Raw genomic sequence first — 27068 nt, 5'->3', positions numbered from 1 at the left:
ACCGCAGTTTTTCATGACCTTGTGGAAGCGAGCCAAAGGTAAGCATCACTTTTTGGTCAATGCCAGTCGGGCGCACTTTTATTTTTGCATGCGGAACTCCCTCTCAGTTGTTTGCACAAGCAGAAAAAAAGTCCTTTTGATTAACTTCATTTAAATATGGATTTGGACTGCCATTACACATGATTAAAAATGTGGTCAATTAAGGTCATTCCCTCTTTAAAAATGACTTGTTCACCAGATTTTAGCCACTGCCATTATTAAAGTTGAATGAAGTCAGACAAGTTTTTTCCCAATGTAGCTATTAGTGGTTTTGTGCCTTCTGTAGCATCTTAAAATGCTACACAAGTCACACACATTCACAGCTAGATTGATAATTTAGTCTTCAATCAAGTGCTTGGATTTAAGTTTGTTTAGTTTGTTTAGTGTCATGTAAACAAGCAATGCAAATAGTAAAAGTGTTGTGGTGTTCATAACTCAACTTTCTCAGAGATTTGAATTAATCAGTACTGGATTGTTTTGCTTGTCTTTACCGTCATGCAAAGGTGATTTGGACACAAACGGTGATAAAATTTGGTGACAGATAAAATGACAATCACAGACATCATTATCTGCTTCAAACACAACTAATTCATCACCTTACTGAGGATCATGAGGATTGAGCATCTCCACATTTACCCTACATGGATTACACCGCCCCCAGGTGACCAAGGTGAGCACATTGCAAGGAGCAGCACATCATCCAATGAATTGCAGCTAATTAATGGGATTCTTTGTTTTTAAAGCCAAATATTTTAGTTTAGCCAAATATTTTTTATTTATTCCTAGGCTAGGCTCTTATACTTCAAGGCAACAATTATTATTTTAGTTAGCACTTTTTTTAATGGGTACTTCTAGTAGTGGGACAAGTAGCTATTTGTAGCACACGTTAAGTAGAGAGCGTGAATCATTTTTTTGCCAGTTGTGGTAAAGGCCACGTGTGCGTGCGTGCAAGTCAATGGGCTCCAGTGTGGGGCTCAAAGGAAAGGACGCCACAACTGCGCTGGTACTTTCTTTTTTCTTGTTTTTTCTAAACGAGCTGCGAGTTCGTGTCAGCCATCCATCATTTCGCTCGTAAATCAGAGCGGCAGCAGCCCGCGAAATTTCCACGGCGCACAGAACCAGCTCTCTTCAAAGTGACTTTTTTTTTTTGCAACTTCTCGACATCTTTTTGCTCACTGTACTCTATAGCTACAGGAATATTTGGCGCGAGGACGGGGGGAGGGAGTGGGAGCCCCAAGCAAGAGGCAGGCAGGCAGGCAGGCAAAGCAGGCGGGCGGGCGGGCGGGCATCGCGCGTGAGCCTAGTAGTTGGTGGTTACGATGTGAGGTGCGTCACTGCTCCGGACTTGATCTTTCTCTTGGTTTGAGCGCCTCAAAAGTCGCTTGATCATGGAAAGGATGCTTTGGAGCATTCGGTGCATGTTGCTTTTCTTCCTGTTTTACGCACTAGAAGGATTATCTCGGGATTATTCGGATCATCCTGGGCAAAATCTTCCAAGGGTGAGGACATTTTTTTTCTCTTAATGCCATTTTACATCACTGAACTTTTTCAGGTTTCATTTTGGTGCATTCATTTTGGACTCTTGTTAAATGTTTTGTAAATCCTTTTGACGAAATGTGTTTAAAATTGATGACGACAGAAAGTAAAATGCTTCCCTCGCAGTTTCCACACGTCAAATTGTATTTGTGCGAAATCCCCGGATGTGCGGTCATGTATTGACACAGCACTGACTTGTGCCAAATGAACATTTAAAACCAAGCAGCGCGCACAGTACAGCGCGAGCGTTTCTTAATTTCCGCTCCATTGGTGAATGGCCGGGATTCATGGCATGCAGAGCAAACCCCGCAACTTCAGACCTGTGAGACCCCAACCTTAAACCACAGGAGTTTGTGTTGTTGTTGTTTTTGCTCACTCCTCTTCAGGGGGGTAGCCTGAAAATTTTCTTTGGGGTGGCCAGGGAACATCTCAGTGAGTGGTGGCCCTGCATGCAACGGTATTGCTTTGTCATACTATCCATAACAAAACAGATTATTTAAAAGTCTGCATTCAGAGCAATTGCACATGTATTTTGAATGATGTTGTGAATTAAAAAATAAAAACAAAATGTAAAAACATCAGAAAAAGCACATAAAATTCCCCTAATTTTGGAAGTGGCCGCAGAATGTCAAGGGATGTCCTTGCTCCCCCTGGCCTCCCTGTAGCTCCGCCCTTACTCCGCTTCTCTCTGTCTGTTGCAGAGAGGCAAACGGCAAAGTAAAGCGGCCAGACCTGCGGTGAGTCTTCCACCTGAACTGCATTTTGTTGTCCTCATCATTTTACCAATCGTGTGTTTACACCTGGCCAAGCCAGCTGCAAGCTTTTCAACATCTCCACACCAAGTGCCAAGAAAAAAACAACTCAATTAAGGCAGTGGTTTTCTTCCTCATGAAGTATATTTAACAGTGTTACAAATTACAGTTTGAACAATCACAATCAAATAAATTCAAAGTAAAAAGCTTTTTTTTAATTATAGTTACATTTAATTAATTAAACGACTACTAATGACACAACGTGCACATGAACCCACTTCGAGCTTCTCAAATCGCAGCAGGCGGGTCCGACGCACAACGTAGGCGTCGGCCTGTCCCGGGTAAACAAGACGAGATCCACAGAGAGCATGTGGGGAGTCGCTTTGTGTTGCTTTGTCCCTGACAGAAACACAAGCACAAACTGTGCTGTCCTGCACAGCTGGTAGCAGGACAAAACGGGCTTTCTGCCCTGCACTTTTTGTCTCCAACTACACATCAGTGAGTTCGGATTGACATTACCAACGAAATGACCAAAACAACTCCAATTGGTTACTTAACGTACTTTTTTGAAAAAAAAAAAAAAAACAACACAATCCAAAAATCTATCTATCTTGATCATTTATTGACAAAGCCGTATTCACTTCGCTCAGTCAAACGTCTTAAGCGTCACGCATGTCAGCGTGTTGACAGTTTAAATATTTTTACTTTCTAATTACAGTATTTGAACCTCCAATATCTCCAAACAAACAACAATGGTTGTTTTTTTTCCATTTTAAATCCATCTACATTGCTATTAGCTTTATTCTAATAGCTAGGCTAGTTTGTCTATCAGGTCTAAGTTTGAAAACTCCCTTGCACATGTTGCTAGCACGACGTTAGCCAACCAAATATTACCGTTGCTGGGACGCCGTTAGCTGACAAACAGCAGTGTTAGCTTAACAGTTCATTCGTATTGTTGCTCGGATTCAAAGATCTTATATATATATAAATATATATAAATATATATATATATATATATATATATATATATATATATATATATATATATATATATATATATATATATATATATATATATATATATATATACGTAGATCTCATTATGCAGCAGGAATTGCTATTTTCATTGTAGTTGAAGGGCCTTGTTTCTGGTGATGGCACGACACACTGAAGCGACTGATGTGCAAACTTTACAACTACAGAAAAACGCAATAGTCATGAGCACATATCTAAAAAAGATAAAGATGCGTGAATTTTTCCCTTTCTCTCATGTTGGTTTGCAGCTAAAGGTGACGGACTACCATGTCAGGTGTTGGGTGATGTCCCGCTACGCCGTCACAACTGTGCAGAGTTCCATCTGGAACCAGATGGCCGTCACCAAGGAGGCCGCCTTCGAGGTGGACCTGCCTTCCTCTGCCTTCATCTCCAACTTCTCCATGTAAGTCTATATTCACAGTATACAGTAAGAGGCCTGAGAACTACCTGAGACCTCGAAAAGCCCTTACCAAAGCATACCCGTGTTTATATAGTAGGTTGACCACAGGTTAATCACTATATACAATTCTGAATGTATCCTCCTCTGCGCTTTGAATCATCCACCCTTGCCGCAGATATCAGTTCTTTATGTTGAAATCTCCTGCTTCTTGGATTGACATATGTCCCAGAGAATTGTGCTGTATCAGTCTGGTGTAACCTGTTTTTCAGCTATTCTCCTGTAGCCCTAGCGGTGGATACATTAACTAGATCTGAGATGCCTCAAGCTTTGGTAGCCTCAGAAACACTTGGATCATAAAAACCGAGTTTTTATCAAACAACTTCCCGGGAATTACATGTATACATATTACCAATGAAATTATGATTTTTAAAAGTCATGGAAACTGATGAAAACGTACAACCTGACCTTTAAAGGGTAACAACACCACCACATTTATGCTAATAGTTAGCATGTGTGCCTACGATGTTTCCCATTGTAGGTTAGCATTAGGTTAGCTGAGTTCCCTTGTAGTTTTATTATAATTTCAGTATTGTTTTATTATTTGAGAGTCTACGAAAGGCTTGAAGCTTTATTTTAAAAAAAAAAAAAACAATTGCTAGCATGTCTGCCTCACAGTGCAGGGGTTGCAGTTCCCTTCCGGCTACCTCAATCCTGTGTAGAGTTTGCATATTCTTCCTGTACTTCCATGAGTTTTCCTCTGGGTTTTTCGATAACTGACAAAAACATGCATGGTAGCTTTATTGGACACTCTAGATCACGGGTGTCAAACTCAAGGCCTGGGGGCCAGATCCGGCCCGCCACATCCTTTCATGTGGCCCGCAAAATACTGGTTTGACTTAAGTTTCTGGTTTGAACAGTGAACTTGCAAGTTGTCTTTAAAAAAAAGGTTGATTGGTTACTCTAAATAACAACTCTAAATGTCAAATTTAAGGCTCTGGGGCCAGATCCGGCCCACCACATCATTTTATGTGGCCAAATACTGATTCTGATTCTGTAATTGGCCGGCAACCAGTTCAAGCTGTACCCCGCCTACTGCCTAAAGAAAGCTGGGATAGGCTCCAGCACTCTTGCAACCATTGTGAGAACAAGCAGTTATTGATAGATGCTAGCAAACTGCCGCTTGTTGCGAAGTGACTTCATCTGTGTTTACTGCCAAAATACGGCACTCGCAGCTCACGTTTTTCTCACAAGTTCAAGGAGAAAAATCGGCAACCCCACACGTCTGGTCATTTGTGTCTCAAAGCAAGCACACTAGTTACCAGAATATCCGCAAGTGAACTTTATGAATGGCCCAGTGAGTGGGGATGTTTTCCTCCAACTTCGGCACGGCCGCAAGTTCGGACCAAAGCGCATTCATTTCAAGAGCAAATAGAAGAAGCTGCGAGGAATTACGCAAGGCGTGAGGGGGCAGGGCATCGTTTCAAGCGCTAAATATAAAGAAAGCAAATAAGTCAAGAGCGCGCTCGGAAGCCACTTGTGAATGGCGCATTTTGTGCGCGCCACGCAGAAACCGGCAGCAGTTTGTCCTTGGCGGCTCGAGGGCGGCACAGTTGACCGAGGCCCGCTGCCAAGTTCGCGCACATGCTTGCACACACACCTTGAAACTTTTTAACTATATGCAAGTGTGCTGCTATTTCTTTTTTGTTGTTGTTGTTGTTGTTCATCTATTCATATTTTCGCTAACTTTCCCACCTGTGCCACTGAAGGGAAAATGTTGTGTTTTAAACTTAGAAGGCTTTGTTGGCGGACACAGAACTGCCAGTTAACTCGGAATCACAAGCACAAACGCCTTCCATTTTCCACCGCAACCTTCTCACGCACGTCTCCCGGACAAGTCGCCTTTCATGCCCGCCTGTTTATTTTAGCTGCTGTTTGAAGTTTATTTTCTCCCAGAATGTATTTATTCTGAGGATTTGACCTTAATATAGCACCTTGTCATGTGACCCCGGTGGTCAGCAGAAATGAGGAAGTGGGCTGTATGATTTAGGGCTCAGGGATTTTGTTGGGTGCTGCCTGATGACTTTTCCACCCGGCCTGTTTAGGAGCACGCCCACTTTTCACACGCCAGCGGCTGCTAACAAGCAACATGTGTGTTGCTGTGCCGCTCACACAATGAAGGTGAAGTGTACAAGTGCGCTACCATTTAGTGACACGGCGCCGACTTCAAATTGCTCGGAAAAAGTAATTCCCATTGAGCTCAATTATCCACCCTTCTATTTAGCACTTTACGCTGATATGTATGCAACCCCATAAGACCAAGCTGTGAAATATAGGATTGTGAAAAAGAATACGGTTGTATCACATCCATGGACTTAGAGACGTATTATATGAGGGATGAATGATAATGAATTAACGGCAATGTTCTTCTTTGGGTATATGTAGCACATTGATGGCTGCAAAACATGTCAGTCTCCTTTTGTGATGCGTTAGCAATGATTTGAGTATGTAAAAAAAAAAAAAAAAAAAAAAAGTGTTTCTTGATGTGATAAAACATCTTTTTGAAGTAAATTCATTTTTAGTTCATCACTAAATGGAACTGCACTGTCCTTTTAAGTAGGATTATGTTGAAATATGTTTTCTTTAACGATATTTTAGCTCACTGTTATGAGGCAGACTTCAATTTGTTAATTCTAGTTAATTCTGATTCAAAGGTTACAACTTGGTGAATTCTTATAATTGAAACATATCATATTGAATATATTTGTATGTCAGCAGGACCTAGCAGAGAACTGTGGATGTGCCTGTTGGGTGCATTGTTTTCCCCTTTGATTAGATTTTCAGGATAATGTTTTATGCCAATATTCATTTTTTGTAGTGCAAAGTGTGGTGTTTGTTGTGATGAGGTCATCTCCTGGATGTCTTTGACCCTTCCCCATCAGCACGTCCGGCGGCAAGGTGTACGCAGCCCAGGTGAAGGAACGAGCCATGGCCAGGAAAATATACGATGCTGCAAAGAAGCACGGCAAAACAGCCGGTCTGCTTGCCACCAAGTTAGTTCCGCACATGAGAATATGTTCGACTGTGAAAAAGTCCTGGGCCGCCAATGAGCTTTGGTGACTCCACAGTGGTGTGTTTAAAATCCCCATTGTTGCGGGAATTTGCTTGGTTTTTATTCTATTATTGCCTGATGATTTGTGTTTGATGGAGTGTCCATTGGCTGATATGCCAGGGACATCATCTCGATGTCATAAAAACATCATGTTCATATCAGGGCACTTGGTGGGAGGTGGAACAGGCCGACAAACATTTCAGTCAACCTTGAGTTTTTAAGCAACCGACTCCAACTTTTCCACAGTGACAACCGTTTTGAGCGAGAACTCTAAAATGCAATTGAGCTCACTCGTCGCCTGAGCCTGCGTGTTGATCGTTCATCCCAAACCATTCAAAAAGACCATCAGTTTATTCTCCAATCTGGCTGCGACCTTCTGGAAAATTTTGCGATAAATCAGGTACCCACCAAGGCCAATAAAGATCCCAGTTATCAGGATTCCAATAATGCCTGCCAAATCCTCTAAAGACAAGATTGATTGGCACGACATTTCCCACTTGTTCCAGGGATCCTCATCAAGAAAATTCAGTCAATTGAGTTAGAATTTTGGAAGAAAAATACTACAGGAGGCTAAAATAATAGTTGAGACAAAAAAAAAAAAAACACAGGACAAAGCAGGGAGATTAAAAATTCCTAGTTAAAGCAGGTCAATAAACAAACGTGTAATATCATCATAACAAGAAGCGCAGTGAAAGTTCAAGAACAATTACCACAGCGGTTGGAAGTCCATGACTTTAGCAGAGCCCTGTAAATGTGGAAGTTGCGGTGGTTCTTGGGGGCAACGCTGCATTTTCTCCACTAGAGAGCGGGAGGTTGAGAAGTTCCGCGTGGCGGTGAGCGTGCCAGCGGGGTCACGGATGTCCTTCTGTCTGACTTACGAGGAGCTCCTCCCTCGCCGCCTGGGCCGCTACGAGCTGAGCCTGGGTCTGCGTCCGGGCCAGCCCGTCACCAACCTGACGTTAGACATCAGCCTCGCCGAGCCGACAGGCGTGGCCTTCATCAAGGTCCTTCCCCTTCGCACAAGCAGATTGCTGTCTCACAACAATAGTCAAAGTAAGCGAGCCTCGTGAAGTCATCCCATACACAATGACCGCATTCAGACATTTATAATTGTATTGTTAGGTCTAACGTAAAAATACATCTTTGGCATTGAACGAGTTCATGATTAACTGCTGTGTTCTGGCAGGTGAAGCCAATGCTCCAGCCGCGACTCATGTTGAGGAGGGCGAGGGCTGCGCTCGTGTTCGTTACGCTCCCACTCCTCAGCAGCAGATCAGCATTTCCCCCAAAGGTCTAAATGCGGACTTTGTCATTCAATACGATGTGAACCTCACAGACCTGATGGGCGACATCCAGGTGAGCGACTTCATCGAAAACCAAAGATGTCAAGTAGAGGCGTGCGCCTTGACATTTTTTTTCTCGGCCTTGTCAGGTGTTTGACGGCTACTTTGTGCATTATTTTGCACCCAGAGGGCTTCCCGTGGTTCCTAAGGATGTCATATTTGTCATCGACGTCAGCGGCTCCATGATCGGCACTAAAATTAAACAGGTCAAGTCAAATATGATCATGCCGATGCTTTGCTTTGCTCCTCATTCTTAACTCATTCCGAAATCGGAATACAGTTTGAAACAGATCATCTCTTTTATATTTATCTTTCAGTATGGTTTTAAAGAAAAACAGATTTTTTTCCTTTAAGATTTTTTTTTTTAAACTTAGGTGTGTGCTCCTCACACGCTTCAGTTTTGAGATCATAGGCTAGTAAAAACTGTTCAAAAGAGAGATTGAGAACCAAAAAACTTTCCAAAGTTTGGAAGGAAGGAAGGAAGAAGAGAGGGAGGGAAGGAAGCAGTGAAAGAACAAAGGGAATAACAGAGAGAAAAAAGGAAGGAAGGAATATGAAGGAAGGGAGGAAGAAAGGAAGGGAATTAAGGAAAGGGAGAGGGAAGGGAGGAAGAAAAGAATAAATAAATGAGGAAGGAATGTGGAGGAATGAGGGAAGGTGGAGGATGTGAAGGGAGGAAAGGGAAAACAAATGAAGATGGGAGGCAGGAAAAGAAGGAAGAGAGAAAACATGAAGGACCCTTGAGGACCAGACTTTGACACTAACTTTGAGCTAAAGCAATAACGGAGGGTTAGTAAGTAAGAACATAATAGTAAAACAATTACTCGTTAACCTGCTGCTGTCATAGAAATCCGCACGGCGAATCCCTATTCAATCATTTTGTTTTGATGTAGTGTGGTCCATTTCTGGTTTGTGTCAGCAGACCAAGCAGGCGATGAACACCATTCTCGAGGACCTAAGGGAAGGAGACCACTTTAACATCGTCACCTTCTCAGACAAGGTTCACACTTGGAAGAAAGGACGCACGGTGCGGGCCACTCGGCAGAACGTGCGAGACGCCAAGGAGTTCGTCAAGAGGATTATTGCGGAAGGATGTGCGTCTGCATCATTACTTATCCAAAACTGACCTTTACAACACTTTAACGTTTTACATCAGAAGTAATGTCCCAAATTTAAGCCAAGGTTTTTGGTCTATTGTTTGCCTGCCTGACTAGTTTGCTAGCACATCGCCAAAGCTCATCAAACCGAATGACAAAAACATTTTAAAATCAACGTACTAAATCCCACGGAACAGTATACTTCATCAGTCATTTCAACCCGTTGTTGTAATCATACTACCGTTTCGGAGAAATGTTTAGCCTGCCATATACTTGGGTGCGTGGAATTATAAACCCAGTATAAATAGGCAGCAAGCATAGTCAGGAATAACTATAAATGTAATGTATTACACAAAGCAAAACTCAATATTTGATTCTAAAGGTCAATATTTGTGCTGCGTTTCAAAGTCATGGTTTCAAAGCAATGTTTAGAATTAAGTATTAAACATGTTTGTGTCATTTGGGTCTTTAAATGTGATTTGAATGAATAAATCGCTTGCACATCATTGAGCAAAGGAATCTGGGATGCCTTTCCATTCAAGTAACCAATGAGCGCATCGCAAAAGTGACAACCGCTTTCTGATTGGCTGTTAGCAAGATAACTTTAAAATGTTCCTACGATACGGCATGATCTAAATTAAGCCCAGCAAAAGTTTGTTATTTTCTTAGATAAGGTTGTTTTTTGTTTATTTTGAAGCGGTGGACTTTGGTGTTGAAAGTGATAACAGAAATGCCGTAAACATTTGGCTGACGGGACAACAATTACACTTTGGGTAAACTTCTAAAAACGAGACCGACAATGACAAAATGGGGTCCGCGTACCAACGGGACTGTAAATGACGGACCAGCCAAAAAATGTAAAATGCCCATCTATCAGTCGCTAGGTCAGCACTAATACAATTTCTGATGATTTTGTGGTCTTCCTCAAGTTTGTCTTTCATCTTTGCTTATTGCACCTTCTCTGATCAGGGACAAACATCAACGCAGCACTGCTGTCGGCTGCCCAGCTGGTCAAGCCTCCGTCTTCTGGTTCTCACCGAGTCCCTCTGGTGGTTTTCCTCACCGACGGCGAGGCCACGATGGGTGTGACGGCCAGCGACGCAATCCTGAGTAACGCCAAGACGGCGCTGTCCTCGGCCTCTCTTTTCGGCCTGGCCTTCGGGGACGACGCCGACTTCCCGCTTCTCAAACGTCTGGCTCTGGACAACCGCGGCGTGGCTCGGATGGTTTACGAGGACGCCGACGCCGCGCTGCAGCTCAAGGGCTTCTACGACGAGGTGGCCAGCCCCTTGCTGTCCGACGTCCAGCTGGACTATCTGGACCAGCAGGCCTTCGACGTCACCCGCTCTCTTTTCCCGAACTACTTCCGAGGCTCCGAGCTGGTGGTGGCCGGACGGCTTTCGGCGGGGCTGAAGGACTTGAAGGTGTCCCTCTCTGCCAGCGGCTCCAAGCAGAGAGTGAAGCTGGAGAAGGACGTCTTCCTCAACAACACCCGGCGCTCGCCAGACTGCTCGGGAGCGCCTGAAGGCATGTCCAGATTCGTGCGTCGTCTCTGGGCCTACTTCACCATCAAAGAGTTGCTCCTGGCCAAACTCAACACCACCGACGCCGTGACCCAAAAGCTCCTGGCAGACAAAGCCACCAACCTTTCCTTGGAGTACAACTTCGTCACGCCCGTCACGTCTTTAGTGGTCGTCAAGCCCGATGTCGACAAAGTCGCCCCGACCACCGCCAAGCCTTCTGCGTCCGCTACGATAACTGTGACGGCGAAAGCCAAAACGCCTGCTGTAAAGAAGCCCCAGTCCCACTCGAACCCCAGAAGCAACCAGCTGAACCCTCCCAGACAAGCTAAAAAACCTTCACTACCTCCTCCCGCCGCTAAAACTGTGAAAACAACGCCAACTCCCAACCTGGCTGCCATTCAACCACCCTCTGCGCCATTATCGGGTAAAAAGCATTCCCACAATGTTTCTAAAAGCACCTCTGCACCTCCTGCTGGGAAATTGTCCAGCTCTCTGCTCCATTTACCAAAAACAGCCCAGCCTCCCGCACCCAAAAAGGTCTCCACGCCCTCTTTGCCCGTTACAACGCCAACAGTGGCAAGCAGCGCTACGCCTCCCGCCCTCCCCGAGAGAATCCCCGCCCTCCCGCCCGCCACCAGGCGCACGGATTTAGAGAGCACGGCATCTCCCCGTCCGGTGGTTACCGGCATCCCGCCGCACTTCCCGTCTGTGCTCACGCCGCCCACTCCCACGCCCGTCCCTGCCCCAGCTTTAGAAGGGAACCTTACAAAGGCTGCAGCAGAGAACGACTTGGGCTTCAGCGCTGCCACCTTGGTGGCCGCCACCTTCGCGCCTATGCCTGGTGTGACCGAGGGCCCCAAGCTGTGGGAGGCGGCAGGCCTTCTGGGTAAATGCCAACTTTTCTTCCACCTTACCTCCATCAAATTAGTCAGGCCAATACTCAGCACAACTTTTTTTTTTATCCTTTCACAATAGCCACAGTTGTACTAACGCAAAAAAATAATGCTTAGAATGGGAAATTTATTCAAATTTTGGATCATGGTTAATCATGATTTCCATAGGTACCGTATCTCTTATACATACATGTACAATAAAAGGATATTTTTCTTAATTTTTCACCGTTTTTACAAAAAACAACTTATCTTTTGGGTGTTTCATGCAAAACAACCCCAGACGTTTAGGTCAAATTGACGCAAATATTGGGCATGTCTTTTTTTGTTTCGTTTTTCTTACCCAAAATCGCTTAGCTTTAACCCAACTGTTTTTAAGAGTTGTTTTTTGTAACTCATTCTATGCCAGGAACGTATTTTCACGTTTTTTTTTTTACGAGTTTGGACGTTCAATCCCTTAAGTATCTGGGATTGAATGTCCTAGATGTACTTAAGTATCGATTTAATAGTCAAGTGTCTGGGATTTTATATCCGGCCTCTTAAAAAACATGAAAATATGTCCTTAGCGTTGAATGAGTTAATTATTGAGATCTTGGTACACTTAATAACAAATTGCAACATTTCAAGTTAACCCAGAAGGAACACCTAATGAGCATGTACTGTTAATCTGCACCGTACTATGACTGTAAAATTACACAACGAAAAGAAATACAAACATTTACATGTATTTAGGACTGCAGTTCCATTCCAAAAATTAGCCTTTCTTTATCTTTCCGCTAGATGTCGCCACCTCCATTCAGATCCAGAGAAAGGGTGAATACAAGTTTTTCTGTCTTCAAAAATAGCTCATTTTATTCATTACAATCTTTATCTTCGTTCATACGAATGTGTCTTTTTATTACACAGATATTGACCTTGTCAAAGGTAAGCACGATGAATCCGAGTATGATAAAGAACAATTTCATAATAACTTTGCGGTTTGCATTGTCCAGACTACGACGCGACGTATGACTACGACTACGATTTCAACTACGATGCATGTAAGTTGAAAACGTGAGTTTGAGACCAATTTCTGCTCTGACAACATGCCTGCCTCTTTTCCTCTCTTTTTTTTTAGGGAGCAACGCCGCTGACACAGAATCGTTTGGTAGGTATCCGTTGTCAAGGTTTAAATTGCTGTGACCTGTCACAAAGCCATCCGTCCATGTTGTTGATTTCAGTGCTTGGGAGTGAAGAAGACTGTCCTTTAGTTGAATGTCTTGTGCTTTTAGAACCTCCATCCAGATTGAGCGCCGAGCATTTCTCCTCATCAGGTGACTGGCCCATTATTTTTTTTTTTTAATTTACTGCTCCAACATAAAAACTAATCCGTTGCTTTTTCAGTGTGCTCGAACTGATGGATCAAGATTTAAAGGGGAAGTCAACCCCAAAATGTTGTTCCCGATATGTTCTATGTTTCCCGACTGGTCTTAATATGACATTCTGATGAATATTACATTTCTATCTAATCTTTCTAATCTACATGTTTTTATCCATCACGGGGGCTGACCATTTTGCACTTGCAAAAAATTTCATTGCAGTTACTCAGGAATCAGGTTTTCGGTCGTTGTTTACCAGCAACTGTAATGTCACTTTCGGGGGACAGCAAGTGGCAAAATCGCTACCCCCTGAGATGGAATCCACAAACACTATAAACACTATATCAATCATTACACCTTATTTAAACCAGAGAATTTGCATGGACGATATTATTGCAGACTGAAATAGTTTTGACTTCCCCTTTAAGACAAGCACATGTCAAGTTGAAATGTTGCACCACCGTTTGTGTTCCAGCTGATGGAGATCCTCATTTTGTGCTCCAGCTGCCAAAGCAGCAACACAACTTGTGTTTCACCGTCGATGGCCAAGCTAACGATGTGCTAAGGCTGGTAGAGGACCCACAAAGAGGTATTTCGCTCTTCTGCCGCGCCAGTTCTTCTAATTTTTCCAGGCACTTTGGATATATGTGTATATTTCTTCCAATTGCTTTGCTTAAAATACTGTTTTTAAGCATGCTATCGTTTGTGGATTATTATTTTTACTTTCTTTACTGTTAGTAGATGTAGTATTAATAAGATTATTAATATTTGTCCATCAGATTTCAGCTATGGTGTGTTGCTGTACCAGCACAAATTCCTCTCAGCATATATATATATATATATATATATATATATATATATATATATATATATATATATATATATATATATATATATATATATATATATATAATTATTAACAAATTAATTAATTCTCAAAATGAAACTCAGTCCAAAATGTCTTCCCCATTATTGCTAATATAAAAATGCCCTACAGTTTGCTTTTTGTGTGTGTCTGTAACTTTTGAAGGACTGCTGGTGGACGGCCACCTGAGCGGAGCTCCCCCCAAGCGCGGGCACGAAAGCCGCCCTCGAACCTACTTCGACCGACTGAGCATCTCGACAGCCGCTGGCCGCTCGGGCGTCATCGCGATCACGGTGACTCTGGACGAGGTGACGGTGGAAGGCGAGGGGCGGGACGCCCTCAGCGTCAACGAAACGGGAACGCTGACGAGGCGGGGCGTGACGGTGGCCATGGACGACAGCCGGGGCTGCCGAATCCAGCTGGCTGAGGACGTGCACTTCCTGGTTCTCTTCCACCGCTATAAGCACCCCAGCTACCTGCAGATGGCGCACTTGGGGTTTTACATCACACGCGGGCAAGGCTTGTCGGCAACCGCTGGAGGCCTGCTGGGTGAGCCGCCGCAACACGTCATCCACCGGCTCAGTAAAGCGCTTTTACTAACTTCGTTGTTTTCTGTTGCCACATTGGCCAGCGCCAATGCTCATGTCACATACGGATCCCTGCCGCCTTTTTCTCGCAGAGATGTCCTCGTTCGAGGTGTGAGTGTGCAACATTTAAAGGGAATGAGAGGAGTTGCTTTGATTAACAATGGCAACAATGGCTGTGTTCAACGCCCACAGTGGCGCAAACCAGCCTTTTTTGAATACACCAGCTTGTGCATACAGCGTGCCACATTTAAAGGGAATGAGAGGAGTTGCTTTAACGTTGGCTGTGTTCACGCCCACAGCGGCGCAAACCAGCCTTATTTTAATATGCCGGCTGTTGAAAATTTTGCAAAAACCAAACTAGGGCTGTAATGAAGTCCACCTTTTTTGAGTCTGAGTCAGGTTCTAAGTCCATGTCATCAATCCAAAACGTCAAAGAGATCAAGAGTAAATGTTAAAACAGCAATTTTATTTTAAAATAGAGCTCGACAGCAGACAACAGAAATTTCACGGAAAGACAGAAAATGTGCTCCAATTTCTGTGTAACCTAAATAACGCTTTCGAGAGTGATTCCTAACATCTCATATCCATACTGTGCGCAGGCCAGTTCCAGCATGCTGCCTTGAGCGTCACACCGACGAGCGATGATCATCACAGGGAAAAGGAAGAGGGGACGTTGGCCCGAGGGGTCCTGAGGCGGGGCCTCCAGCTGCTGCCCGTCACCTTGCAGGACAAGATGCTGAAGGACACGCTACTCCGGCGACACGTGGACCAGTGCTGGGTGGTGCCCAAGTCGGAGGTAGAACGACTGTTGGGTCACCCGTACGCCAGTTACGTGGTGGACAGCGTGTAATCCGAACCCGGCGGCCTCCGCCCCGTCGCCTAGCGACCGCAGGGCTCGCCGTCCATGGTGACATTGTGGTTTCACAAAGAAACTGCTACGGCATTGTCACGTTTTTTTGTGGCAGTCTGCTTTTGCCTTGAAACGAGATGACAGACTGCATGTACAAAATCCAAAGAAAGAAACGCGCAAGTGCCTTCTCGTTTGAGCCAGGGGTGTCAAACTCGTATTGAGTTCAGGGGCCACGGTCACTCCAGAGGTGGACAAGTCCAACTTTTTCCTCGCTCTTTCGGTGCAAAGAAGTAGAAATATAAACCCTAAAGACATCTGAAATTTGTCCACAAGAATGAGTGGTTTCCCCTAGTTTCATCAATCTGTTTTTCATGTCCGCATATGCAAAAGTGGATCTTCATACTGTACTTTTCATAAAACAACTTTTTAAATGATTTTGACAGAGGTTTTCGCATCCATTTGTACTTTACAGCCTAAAGAATCACCAGTAAAAAGTCAAGCGGGAGGTTTTGGGAAGTAGGTTGCATTCGTTGAAGCCTCCTTGTAAACGTAGCCATCATAAGACATTTGGTGTCGCCGAATAATTCTACGACGCCACAACCTCTAATTTTCACACTGCAACGAAGTCTGCTAACTTTACTCCTGAACCTTGGAAACGTTTAGCCTTCGCATGTGCATCAGGATGAAGGCATTTCAGAACGTTATTGAAGTTGGATCAGTGTACGATGGTAACCCGGAGGTGCAAATCACAAAAAAAAATAAAAAAATAACCAAGCATAGAGAAAAACAGTAAACACAAACACATTTTTAAAAAAACGCACACACAATACAGGGGACAAAAAAAAAATGCTGAATCAAACATCACAAAAAAAACAACATGTAAAAAAAGATTAAAAAACAAATCAAACAAAAAAAGTAAAGCAACAAATGATAATGGTGCAAATAATTGAAATTGAATTGAAAAATCGCACTTGGTGTACTCTCCGTCCACTGGTCAGATTGGACCCCGACAGCCGGCTCTGGCCCACCAGCCTTATGTTTGACACCCCTGATTTTAAGCTGCTTGTTCTCCAGTCCACATGATCGCCCCGACGTATTTTTTGTATGGCAGCAATAATCGGAATGGTTCCTTTTTGTTTCATCACAGTAAGTCATTTGTAATCAAGTCAGCATGTATTATGAGCAGTCATGTTTTCTTCTTTTAGTAAACATGCAGGAAAGAGTATCGTTGTAGCCGTCCATTGGTTATATCTTAAAAAAAAAAAAGGCACACCCTTTTTCCAGATTTCGCCATGTGCTTTTTTTTTTTATTTTCTATCATTTAATTAATATTTTAATTCATTGTATTTGTTACACAAGACATTAGGCATTGTTCACATACTAGTGATCAAACAAGGACAGAAAGTTTTCTACTACTCGGCCTATTTTTTTTTTTAAAGTCAATTCAAAGGGAAATTGTCAATAGTGGTTCTCAAAGGCCAAACAATTAGAATTAAAACAGTACAAGCACATGTGGGGCTTTTTGTTTTCAATAAATTAAAAAAAATAAAGATGTTAAGCAGTGTATGCTGAGGAAGGCAGGTCAATATTTTCATGAAGGAAAGCACATTCCAGTTATTTTCAGATTTGTCCACACACACACACAAAGAATGTTAAGTGAAACGATGAATCAAGAGTGTGAAAGCGGGAAAACACGAGCGTTCACGTCCCGATTTGAGCCGCGGTCGCTAATCGTCGATCCAAGCGTGACGCAAACGTAACGAGGGAGGATGGCATGGAGCGCACGCCATTGCTCGCTTGCTAGCACAACACGCTAAATGACACCACTGCACTGTATAGCATTTTGAACTTGAAGAAATAGATAACGGAATTATGACACAGGGCGGGATGCTCGAGGAAAATTTCTAGAGGGCGGCAAGTAAGCTAGCGAGCAACGTAACGGCCTAAAGATTGGACTCAAACCCCAAATTAAGGCTTCAAGCAAATAGCGGCGTGTCGCTTTGTTTGTTGAGGGGCGCCTCTTCTCTACGGCTTTGTCATGGTGAAGGCATCTCGCCGTTCTTCTCTCCTCAAAGCCGCCCTTTAATTACAGTTAGGGACCTGCTCTCAGAACAGAACATCACCACGATGAATTTGAAATTAAACCAACCATGTGCTTCAAGTGCAGATATTCTGCTTGAATTTGAGCTTCTTTCCATCCGAATCAGGTTAATGCCACGTTGCAATGACAACATTTGGTGTTTGTGCCTTCTACTTTTGAAGGGAGCAAATTTGCGGATGTACAGCTTTAAGGATAGAGTGATTATTGGCGCTGATATTTCACATTTGAAAAATAATATTAAGAAATTCTGCTGACTGTGAAATTGGAGCATTTTTTCAATATTTTGATCTATTTTTCTGCAGAAAACTAGCGAGCGGTTTAACTTTTAAACCATGCTGATGAAGCTGGGAGCTTCACTGATTTTCTAAATCTAGAGTGTTATCTAGAGGAATCAAAATATATCACTAGTGTTTCATGAAACGTCATTTGTCCATCACTACAATTTTACAGCTAAGATGTAAAAAAAAAAAAAAACATTCAGCAAACATGATTAAAGACGTTTTGCTTATTTTGATGACATTATTTTTCCTGTAATTGGCCTTCACTAATTGCTGTCGTCCTTAAAAAAAAACTTCACATTGCGGATGGACAGTGACCTTCAAAATGATACTTTGAAGGCAAAGAATGGAATGTTCTGACCCGAATACAAGCGAGCACGCATTTCCCTTGCCAAGTTCACACATAAGTGAAGGCCAGGTGGTCCTAGCAAAAAGTGAAGACCGTTAGCATCTGCTAACGTCGCTTGATTCCCTAGCCGCTTGAAGACCTTTTACAACCAAATTTTCAAAGAGCAAAATTTGGGTTGGGGTTGTTCATCTCTCACGTTACTTTTGCTCCCTTCAAAAGTGGAAAGGACGCGCATATGCAAAATGTTGTCATTCGTCCAGCAGCCAAATTCTGCATGTGACACGTTTTCTGCTTTCATTTCAATTCTCTTGCGGAGGTAATTACTGGCAAAAAAAAAAAAAATGTCCCATAGTTTTCCGGACCTGACTACATTAGGCCTTTGAGCGACTGCCACATCTTAACTAGGACACTTTCCGGCACTTTCAACTTTCAGACAAAATTTCAGTCTTCCTCTACTCCAAGTGAAACCTTGCACAAAACCTCTTCACATTTTTTGAACATGCAATGGCCGCAATCAGGCCTAATTCTCACCTCTACCTTGTCTACGCTCAACGTTTTTTCTGCTCAAGCACGGTTTGAACCCGGCCTGTGTAAACGTCAAAAGCTCAGGCGGTGAAAACGAGCAAACAACCTCTGGAATCCTTTTCAGTGTTCCGACAAGCTCACTGGTAGATTGGATGTGACACGTTAACCGAGAAACGGAAAAGAATCGGCCGCTTGGCTGGCCTGCTAGCGCCAGGGGAACACATTAGCATGGCAAAATTAGCATGTGGCTCAGCCCAAAGTCGCCGTACGAGTACGCCGTTTGAGAAAAAAAAACAAAAAAAAAGAGGGGCTGCCAGGTGCCACGCGGTCCAGCCGTGTCGTATGCGCCATATGACTGTGTGTGACTATAATGCATGCGCGTGAGCCTTCCGGAAGTTTCTACACAAAGCCGTGAACCAGAATGAGAGAAAAAAAATAAAGCCTGCCTTCTAAATGGACTGCTACCGACGACGAGACGTGATTATAGCTTCTACCATGAAATGAAGGACCGTGTCAGCCCCGTTTATGGGTGACTGTGGCATGTGTGTGTGTGCGTGTCTGGAAAGATGGCGGCGCGGAAGGAAAAGGCGGCAAAAGGCGGGCAGAGCACAGCACTCGTTTCACGCCGCCTTCATTCTAACTTGGCCATCACCCCCCCCTTTTGCCCCTCGCCAGCGCAGCCTCCTCCCTCTCACTGTTCGTCCTCGCCGAAGACGTCGTTCTGTTTGCGCTTCATGTTCTCAAAGTCAAAGTCGCTGCCCGTCATGCGCTTGTAGATGTCCTTGATGTCGTTGCAGGTGGTCTCGAAGTGAGTGGTGGCGTCGTAGGACCTGGAGGCGAAGATCTGCCAACAAATGCCAGGTCGTTGTTGTTACGAGCAACAGAGCGAAAGCTTCCGCAATTACCCGACTTATCGTTTTCAAAATCGTCCAAAACGTTTGATTTTGGCCTCTCAACAGGAAACTTTTTGTGATTTCTGGAGGTCTCTGTCCCTTTCAATCAAAAAAACAAGCGCAAACATCTGATTTTACTTCGGAAAACAACGATAGGTATGTTTAATGATTTTAGGACAAGTGTTGTTAAAAAAAAGAAGACAAAACAGCTGTGCTAATTATGTAGATATAATTAAATAAATGTAGATCCCCAAATAAAATTTAACAACATTAAGGCAACTAGCAAAAGTGATGTCTTATGTTCCAATTCATTTGCTCTTGATTTGAGAAAGATTAACTGTTCCTACCACAACATTAAAAAACATTCAATTGGATTGGCTAATACCTGCAGAAATCCTGTTTAAAATCTCTTTATTTGGTTTGGTTCCAACAATATTAAACAATACTAAATAAACAACAAAAATCAGCTAGGAAACTGTGATTGAGAAAACCCTGTGGCAATGAATTGTCCAACTATTGGTGAGTGGCATCTCACCTGGCTCTCTGTGCCATCATCCGTGGGCTCGTAAAGATCACTGATAGCCACAAACCTGCAAGAAAAGAAACGGTTACGGTGGCGCTTGATGTCGGAAAGGGAAGGACTTACTTTTGGTCAATGGGCTCCAGAAGCTCAAAAGCGGGCTGGATCTCCGACTCGGGGTCGCTGGTTTCCACCGTGGTGCTGACGATGGCGATGTACTTTCCCTGGGCCGCCACGTTATGGGCGTACGAGATCATGCACACGTAGATGTCTGCACAGAGCACCGCAATAGTCACGGACACGCGCGAAGCACAAAACAACAGTTCAAAAAAAAAAAAGTGTACGCTGGTAAAAACGCAACATCATGTGACACTGCCAATGTGTTGTGAAGGCTTAGCAGCTGGCAACTTTTTTTTTTTTTTATTGCTATCACATCACGTCTCTGCCAACATCAAAACACTGCCATTAAAACAAATCATATTCTTTCGCTGATTAAGGACGCAAGAAAACCACTATTTCGTTAAAGTCAAATTGAGGGAAAAGAAGAAAAAAAAACTGTCATTGTATGATATGGCACAAGTCTCCAGCGTTAGCATTAGCCGCAAACATGGTACGTATGATGCATTCAAATACAGTCAGACATTTCAAACTCAGACAGAAAAAACTATCAATCTCTACATCTTGATTTATATCAAGAATGATGGGGGTGAAATCACTTTTTCACTTCATTACAATAAATCGCATATTTCCTCAATGTTTTACCGTATCAAATAGTTGTACTTTCCTCTTCAATTCTAGTGGTGCAGTATTAAATGAATCAAAATCAAAGAGAAACCTGCTTGTTATACGGTATATAACTGTTTTAAAATTTACAACAACAAAAACTGTAGCACTTAATTTTTTTTTCTTTGAAAAGTTGTTCACTGAACAAGAACAATATTAAGAGCTATCGTGCACAGTTTTATTTTATTTTCATTAATCATCTGAGCTTTAAATCGCTGATGCAGAGGAGTCCAAACTATGACTCGAGGGATGTTTTTTTTGTTTGTTTGTTTTTTTTAACAGGCCATTTGCGGCCTGGTGAATTTGCTGAAAAATTATACGGATTGTATACAGATTGGCTAACGTGACAGGATGACGCGGTGCCATGTCGAGCGTGGCTCACCGGAGTTGCGGTTGACCTGATTCTGGGGGATGATGATCTGGCAGGAGTTGGCGTCGTTGGTGTTTTTGATGGGGTGGCTGAGGATGCAGATGACGCGGATCACCTGGCCCGCCTTGCGCACACGCTCGGGGATGTAGCTGGGGTCGCAGATCAGCTGCTTGCAGCGAGCCACCTGCAGCAAAGCTCACTCAAATCACTCTCTTTTACACGTGGCTAGAAAAAATGTGAAAATGCAACAGCTGTATTTTGCTGATTCGTTTATACTCGACAACCGCATTATTAATCAGAACTTTCTTTTCCAAAGGTTTTGTGCTATCACAAGCTAGTATTTGAAAGTGTAATTGTAACTGGACCTTGTGAGTGTCAACGTACCTCGCCTTCGGACTTGACGCCGATCACGCGGTCGCCTTCGATAACAATTTCATCCACGGGCTTGTTCAGCATGTAGGTGCCTCCGTAGATGGCGCTCAATCTAAATGGCGTGAATATGAAGTGTTGAGTCACGCGCATACATTACCACAGCATACAGATGAAAATCGTCACCGCACCTGGCAAAGCCCTGCGGCAGCTCTCCGAGGCCGTACAAGGGGTACAGGTATGGGCTCCTCCCGTAACGCGCCAGCGACTCGCTGTACAGTTTGATTCGGTTGATGGTGTCCAGGCAGGGAAAATCCAGGTACCTGACCACACACATACAACAAACAGCATGATGTCATCTTGAAATCATTCGCCAAGGCATCGCTTCAGATTTGAAACCACCACACTTATTCACACATTTTTTTTATATAAACTTAAAACCAAAATTCTATAACAAAAACTAATTGAAACCACATTTAAGAAGTAAATCTTACTGTAAGTTCAGTGAAAACCTTTCACCTCTACTGCATTTAGTACAAAATGGTCGACTGTACAACAGTTTCATACTTCTCAACAGTAATTCAAGCCACAAACTCGGCAAGCAAGGAGCTTTTTGAGTTAGTTTGGGTTGTGATGCATCAAACTGTTGAAGCACTGTTTGTTGGGCACTGCACTTCAATTCATTCATTCACTTGTCACATGACCTGTATCGGATTTGTGGATGGATGTTTTTAAATTAAAAAAAGCTAAATGTAATACGAAAAATGAAAGCAAAAGAAGTGAACATAAAAAGACAAAAATTAATAAAAATGAACAAAGCGGCTTTGAAAACAAAATATTTCACTGCCAGCCATTTCAGAGCATTTTGACATTGTCAAGACCCAAAGGATATTGTTTTCAAGCACATCTAAAATAGACACATCCATCCATCACTTTTCATCTGTAAAGTTGTTTCAACATTGAAATTTACTGTGGAGTAGCATCAAATTCTCCCCCATCAATCCCCGGTAAAAAAAAATATATAATTGCCTAGTGTACTCGTCCATGGCAGTGAGTTAAAACTAAAAAAAAAAAAAAAACTGACATAAAAAAAACTATAATAATGCATTGGACCTGCTCCAAAGTAAATTGAAATACAGAAAGAGCTAGGACGGGACGTTTTATTGGAGGTGCACATGGGCGCACTTACTCATCTGTCCTGTAGAGGGCGAGGGCATGGCCGGTAAAGTCAATGACGTCTTGGCCCAGGTCAAACTTCTTGTAAACGTCCCTCATGGTTGTGGTTTTGGGGTCCACGCCTTCAAATGTCTTGGGGTCGTTCTCGTCAAAGTTAGCCACGAACACCAAGAACTTACGGAAGCGCCGTTTCTCGAACATTCCCATCAAATCTGGAGATTGAAGTGCAGGGGTTAGATATGGAGGCCCCGCTTAGCGGACTAGCGGATGGGTTTTGGCTCACTTGAAGCTAAGGCTTCGGTCTCAGTAGACGGCACCTTGTAGATCTTCCCTCCCTTGTAGACGAAGCTTCCCTCTACCACTTTGAAGTCCAGGTAGCGAGTCACTTCTGTGTACAGCAGCATCTTCACCAGCTGACCTGTGCTCACACACAAAGGCATCAAGTAACAACAATCAGCATTTCGTCTGTACCATTTTAATGGGAGTTAACCTGAACCGATTAGCAAAGAAGACACGAACGATGCGAAAACATTTAGCTAAACCAGCGTAGTCGGCTTGCCTGGTATTTGAAACCGGCAGAGAAGTTGACAGCGTGACAGTACAGGTTAGCGCTTGACACATGGTTCTGCGTAACTTCAAACAGAAGTTTGACAAGTGTAAATTGTTTGATGACTTTCAAATTTGTTCACGTGGCCACAATGACTAACTTGACCCATAGAATGTTTCTCCAGTAGTGGTGAGTCAACACGATGTTCTACTCAATTCATGTTCAATCACTAATTCAGAAGCTAAAAAAGGACTTAATCACGCTGGCGATATAGTTTAGCGATTACTGCGGCCTGTAGTAGTAGTGTGTGTGTCTGTGCAAATATATATACCGGTACTGTGTGTATATATACAGTATATATATATATGTATATATATATATATATATATATATATATATATATATATATATATATATGTGTGATTATCAAAAAATACATAGGAAGTCAGCATTTATAATTAAGTGAAAATGTGTTTTTTGGTCTTCTGTGTTTATATTTGTTATTCACCAAGCAAAAAAAAACCAAAACTTTTTTTAAATGCTTATTTTTATCTGACTACCTAAATACTCCATAGCCTGCAGTGCTACAAAAATACACAAGAAATACAAGATGCTCAGATTACAGATTACTTTCAAATGGCCTGTATGATGATATTTTGGTTTAGTTTAGTATATTACAAATTTTGCAAAATAATTCATCCTGTCTCATTCTTATGGACTTAATCTCATCTCATGTGATTTGTGTCTTGTTAACGATGCCATAAATCCATAAATGCACTGGAAAATTAATGACACACTTTTCTAAAGGTGTCCTGCACACATTGGTATATATTGTGTTTAGTGTTAGTGTTCTAGTCGTATAAATGTCAAGGCTATAGTTCATCTACATGCTAATTTTATACCATTTTAAATGCAATATTGTTTAATAAAAATAATCAAAGGTGGTATGTGGAGGCGCCATCCAAACTGACCATTGGCCATGAGGAACTTGGGGATGAGATCCACGTTCCAGTCACGTCCTCGGCCCATGGATTCGGGCGGACTGTTGGGGAGGGTGAAGCGCTTGTAGAGCTGTTGGGAAAGCGCCAGACGCACATGAAGGCGCCACGTCGTACAAATGAAAACACGGGGGAGCGGGCCTCACCTCTTCCAGCGGGGTAATGGAGGAGCTTTCGCCTCCGTAGTAAGGGTTCCTGTCCATGTGCAGAACCTTCTTCCCATTGACGGACATGATCCCGGACAGAATGCACTCCTGCAAAAAAGCATTTTTCCGTCACCCACCGCCATTAGGAGAACCACGCTTACTTTGTTTTCACGATTGGGCTTGTTTTGGTCATCCAATAAAAATTGATGTACTGAATACATTTTTCTTTCAAATTTTTTTCTACGTGGAGAACATGCAAACCATTACAGGAAAGCTGGAATTGAACCCAAGTGGTGCTAAGCACCACTCCAATTTGCTGCACTCATTCATGTTATGTTTGAGCATTTTCTCCACTGTCAATCCTATATAATGTCTTTTTTTTTCATTAAAAAGGTAGAAATTAAAACAATAATGTATCCGATATGTTACATAATCAACAGAGGTTGTGACTAACACTTTTAATAATCCAGTAATCCGTCAAAGATTTTGTTGACTAATTGATGTCTTGGATGTAACAAAGCAACTTGTATTCCATCTCTTAACTAATAAAAAGGACTGCAGAAAACGCACTTGTTTGTTTTTTTTGTTTGTTTTTTTGCATGATTCCGTGACTTGTTTGGTCGATAACCACAGAAAATAGGCAAAAAAATTGTGATAAATGTTTTCCGAAATGCTAAGATGATAATGCGAGATGAAAACAATGATTCCATTTAATGGAGCATTAAACAAATCTATTATCTGATGAGAGAATTAAAGTCTTTAACCCATTAGTTATTAAAAATGATCATTAATGAGATGATCAATTGCGTGACACTTGCACCTCTAAAAGATTTGATTATTGAAATAACAATTTGAAATACAAGCAAAAAATTGCACTATGTCTATATTGTGTTGGATCTGCACAACCGACTGCCTAAATTTAGCCAGGGGATGGACATCCTACTTGTCAGGATAAAAAGTGCACATTGAAAACTCGTTGAAGTTGCATTCATTTGTGTTAAGAAATGTCGAATGATACACAACAAGATAATAAATGCAAATATATTCAGAATGTATTTGCAATGGTTTGCACCAAAACAATCTTGAAAATGTAGACAACTTATTTGTTTGGACAACAAATAAACTGCCCAATTCATTTGAGTAAAAATCGGGGTGAAAGTGGCCCCTGAATAAACTGAGCCCCCTCCCAACTAGCGGAAGTGATGCAGGGAGTGAACAGACGGATGCAGGGAGAGGCAGGGTAATGTGCGCATGCGCCAACTCAGGCTTCACCAATTCTCTACTTTGACTCTTGGCAAAAAAAAAAAAGAAAAAAAAAGAGGAATATTGTCAGGCAGGCCCAATGTGCGTGTCACGATGACGTGTTCACGGCAGACACATAGCATAACTCGAACAGGCTCGTGCGCCTCGAATGGCGACTTTTTCCACTGAAATGAAATGTCCCCACAATTCATGCGCTGACGTGACGTGAAGCAGCCTCGCCTCGCTGGCCTGCAGCGGCCGCGAGGCGAGGCGAGGGGTGACGCCTAGAAGATGCTCCAGGCTGCAACACTGCTGTCCACCCCCAGCCCTTCCACGCGTCATAGGGGCGTCCAAATGCACATTTGACACAGCACGTTCTCATGCGACCAACGCACCGGCGGCAGGGATCGGAATTTGACGCTTTTTGCTGGCCTCGATGGCCAAACAGAGAGCAGGCTCAGTCACAACACCGGGATGCAAAAAAAATAAAAGATAAAAAAATGAAGCTGGACGCCTTACTGTGAGTCCGGTGCCCAAAACGATCACATCATATTCTTCATCCATGTTGTTGTCTCGCCTCCTCTCCCGTCTCGCCCTCTTTTTCTCTCTCGCTTTTTTTTCTCTCTGTGAGAAACGCAGATGAAGAGAAGTCTCGCCGGAGGGGGGAAAAGGCTAGCAAGTGTCGTGTTCTTCGTGCAGCTGCTGGTTGGTACTCGAAATGTGTTTTGTGTTCATGTGGAAGAAGACGTCCACAGAGGAGAGGATGTGAGAGAGTGGCGAGCAGCGAGCAAAAATGGCCCGGACCCTGCAGCGCTCTGGAACACTGGACCTGCCTGCGCGTCGCCAAATAGTGCGCCGCCCTCCCTCCTCACAATAGACTCGGAGCAGGAAATGGCCGCCGCCTGCCCTGCGGTTTAAACAGTCGCTCGGATCCGGGGCTCGTTATGGAGTTGAAAAAGACCACAACGCACAACATTTTCTTTTATTTTTATTTTTTTTGGGGGGGGGGTCTTCTTTTTCTATCCTATCTTTCCAGTTGTAGGCGCAGTGTTACGTGGACGAAGGCTCAGTATCCCTCCGCCACCACAGCTGTGAGCTGCTTCCACACACTTCCGTACAGAAAATGGCGAGAATTGAATATAAACGCGTAATTTGTTGGTATTGCGCGATGGTCGTTCCGTTTACGCGTATCGCTGCCGCGCGCGCGCGTCTGCGTTGCTTTTATTGTTGCATATTGGGACAGAAAGGCAGCACCATGGACAGTGGCCAGGTGTACCTGCACGTCATCGCTAGTTTGTTCTCAAGTGCACATTGTCACAAGATATCTTATTGTAGTATACGTTTCATGTTAAAGCATAAGTCACATTTTTTGGTGTAATTTTTTTTC

The 27068-nt window shown here is 43.1% G+C and overlaps 2 protein-coding genes across 3 annotated transcripts; one reads left to right on the top strand and one right to left on the bottom strand.

The window, feature by feature from the left end:
• The first annotated feature begins 1360 nt into the window (after positions 1-1360).
• On the top strand, positions 1361-16822 carry itih6 (inter-alpha-trypsin inhibitor heavy chain family member 6). 2 transcript variants are annotated; one of them, XM_088402810.1, is made up of 17 exons: positions 1361-1538; positions 2277-2312; positions 3611-3765; positions 6702-6812; positions 7674-7924; positions 8058-8227; positions 8304-8420; positions 9137-9308; positions 10281-11720; positions 12505-12537; positions 12631-12648; positions 12717-12764; positions 12842-12871; positions 12996-13037; positions 13558-13671; positions 14113-14496; positions 15134-16822. In XM_088402810.1, the coding sequence occupies exons 1-17, from the start codon at positions 1428-1430 to the stop codon at positions 15382-15384; spliced, it is 3483 nt and encodes a 1160-aa protein (XP_088258936.1). In that variant the 5' UTR covers positions 1361-1427; the 3' UTR covers positions 15385-16822. The 2 variants fall into 2 exon arrangements, with proteins under 2 accessions (XP_088258936.1, XP_088258927.1); XM_088402801.1 differs by having other exon boundaries at positions 12945-13037.
• On the bottom strand, positions 16660-26508 carry gdi1 (GDP dissociation inhibitor 1). Its single transcript, XM_088402824.1, has 11 exons — positions 26201-26508; positions 24440-24547; positions 24267-24366; positions 23032-23166; positions 22762-22960; positions 21764-21895; positions 21588-21687; positions 21216-21387; positions 20177-20321; positions 20066-20120; positions 16660-19481 (listed from the first exon to the last, which is right to left on the bottom strand). The coding sequence occupies exons 1-11, from the start codon at positions 26243-26245 to the stop codon at positions 19329-19331; spliced, it is 1344 nt and encodes a 447-aa protein (XP_088258950.1). The 5' UTR covers positions 26246-26508; the 3' UTR covers positions 16660-19328.
• Between the last annotated feature and the right edge of the window lie 560 nt (positions 26509-27068).

The sequence above is a fragment of the Hippichthys cyanospilos genome, chromosome 2 (genome assembly GCF_059441005.1).
Source record: "Hippichthys cyanospilos isolate Australia breed blue-spotted pipefish chromosome 2, RoL_Hcya_1.0, whole genome shotgun sequence".
Lineage (NCBI taxonomy): Eukaryota > Metazoa > Chordata > Actinopteri > Syngnathiformes > Syngnathidae > Hippichthys > Hippichthys cyanospilos.
The sequence above is the reverse complement of the archived record's forward strand: the minus strand, read 5'-3'. Positions and strand labels throughout refer to the sequence as shown.

What these genes read in the sequence shown, in the direction of transcription:
- itih6 (XM_088402801.1), top strand. Translation starts at nt 1,428, where the DNA reads ATGGAAAGGATGCTTTGGAGCATTCGGTGCATGTTGCTTTTCTTCCTG. An exon ending in GTCTCACAACAATAGTCAAA is followed by an intron (nt 7,925 to 8,057) that starts GTAAGCGAGCCT and finishes GTGTTCTGGCAG; the next exon opens with GTGAAGCCAATGCTCCAGCC. An exon ending in GAGGATTATTGCGGAAGGAT is followed by an intron (nt 9,309 to 10,280) that starts GTGCGTCTGCAT and finishes TTCTCTGATCAG; the next exon opens with GGACAAACATCAACGCAGCA.
- gdi1 (XM_088402824.1), bottom strand. Translation starts at nt 26,245, where the DNA reads ATGGATGAAGAATATGATGTGATCGTTTTGGGCACCGGACTCACA. An exon ending in CAAGTTCCTCATGGCCAATG is followed by an intron (nt 23,167 to 24,266) that starts GTCAGTTTGGAT and finishes GTGTGAGCACAG; the next exon opens with GTCAGCTGGTGAAGATGCTG. An exon ending in CTGGAGCCCATTGACCAAAA is followed by an intron (nt 20,121 to 20,176) that starts GTAAGTCCTTCC and finishes CTTTTCTTGCAG; the next exon opens with GTTTGTGGCTATCAGTGATC.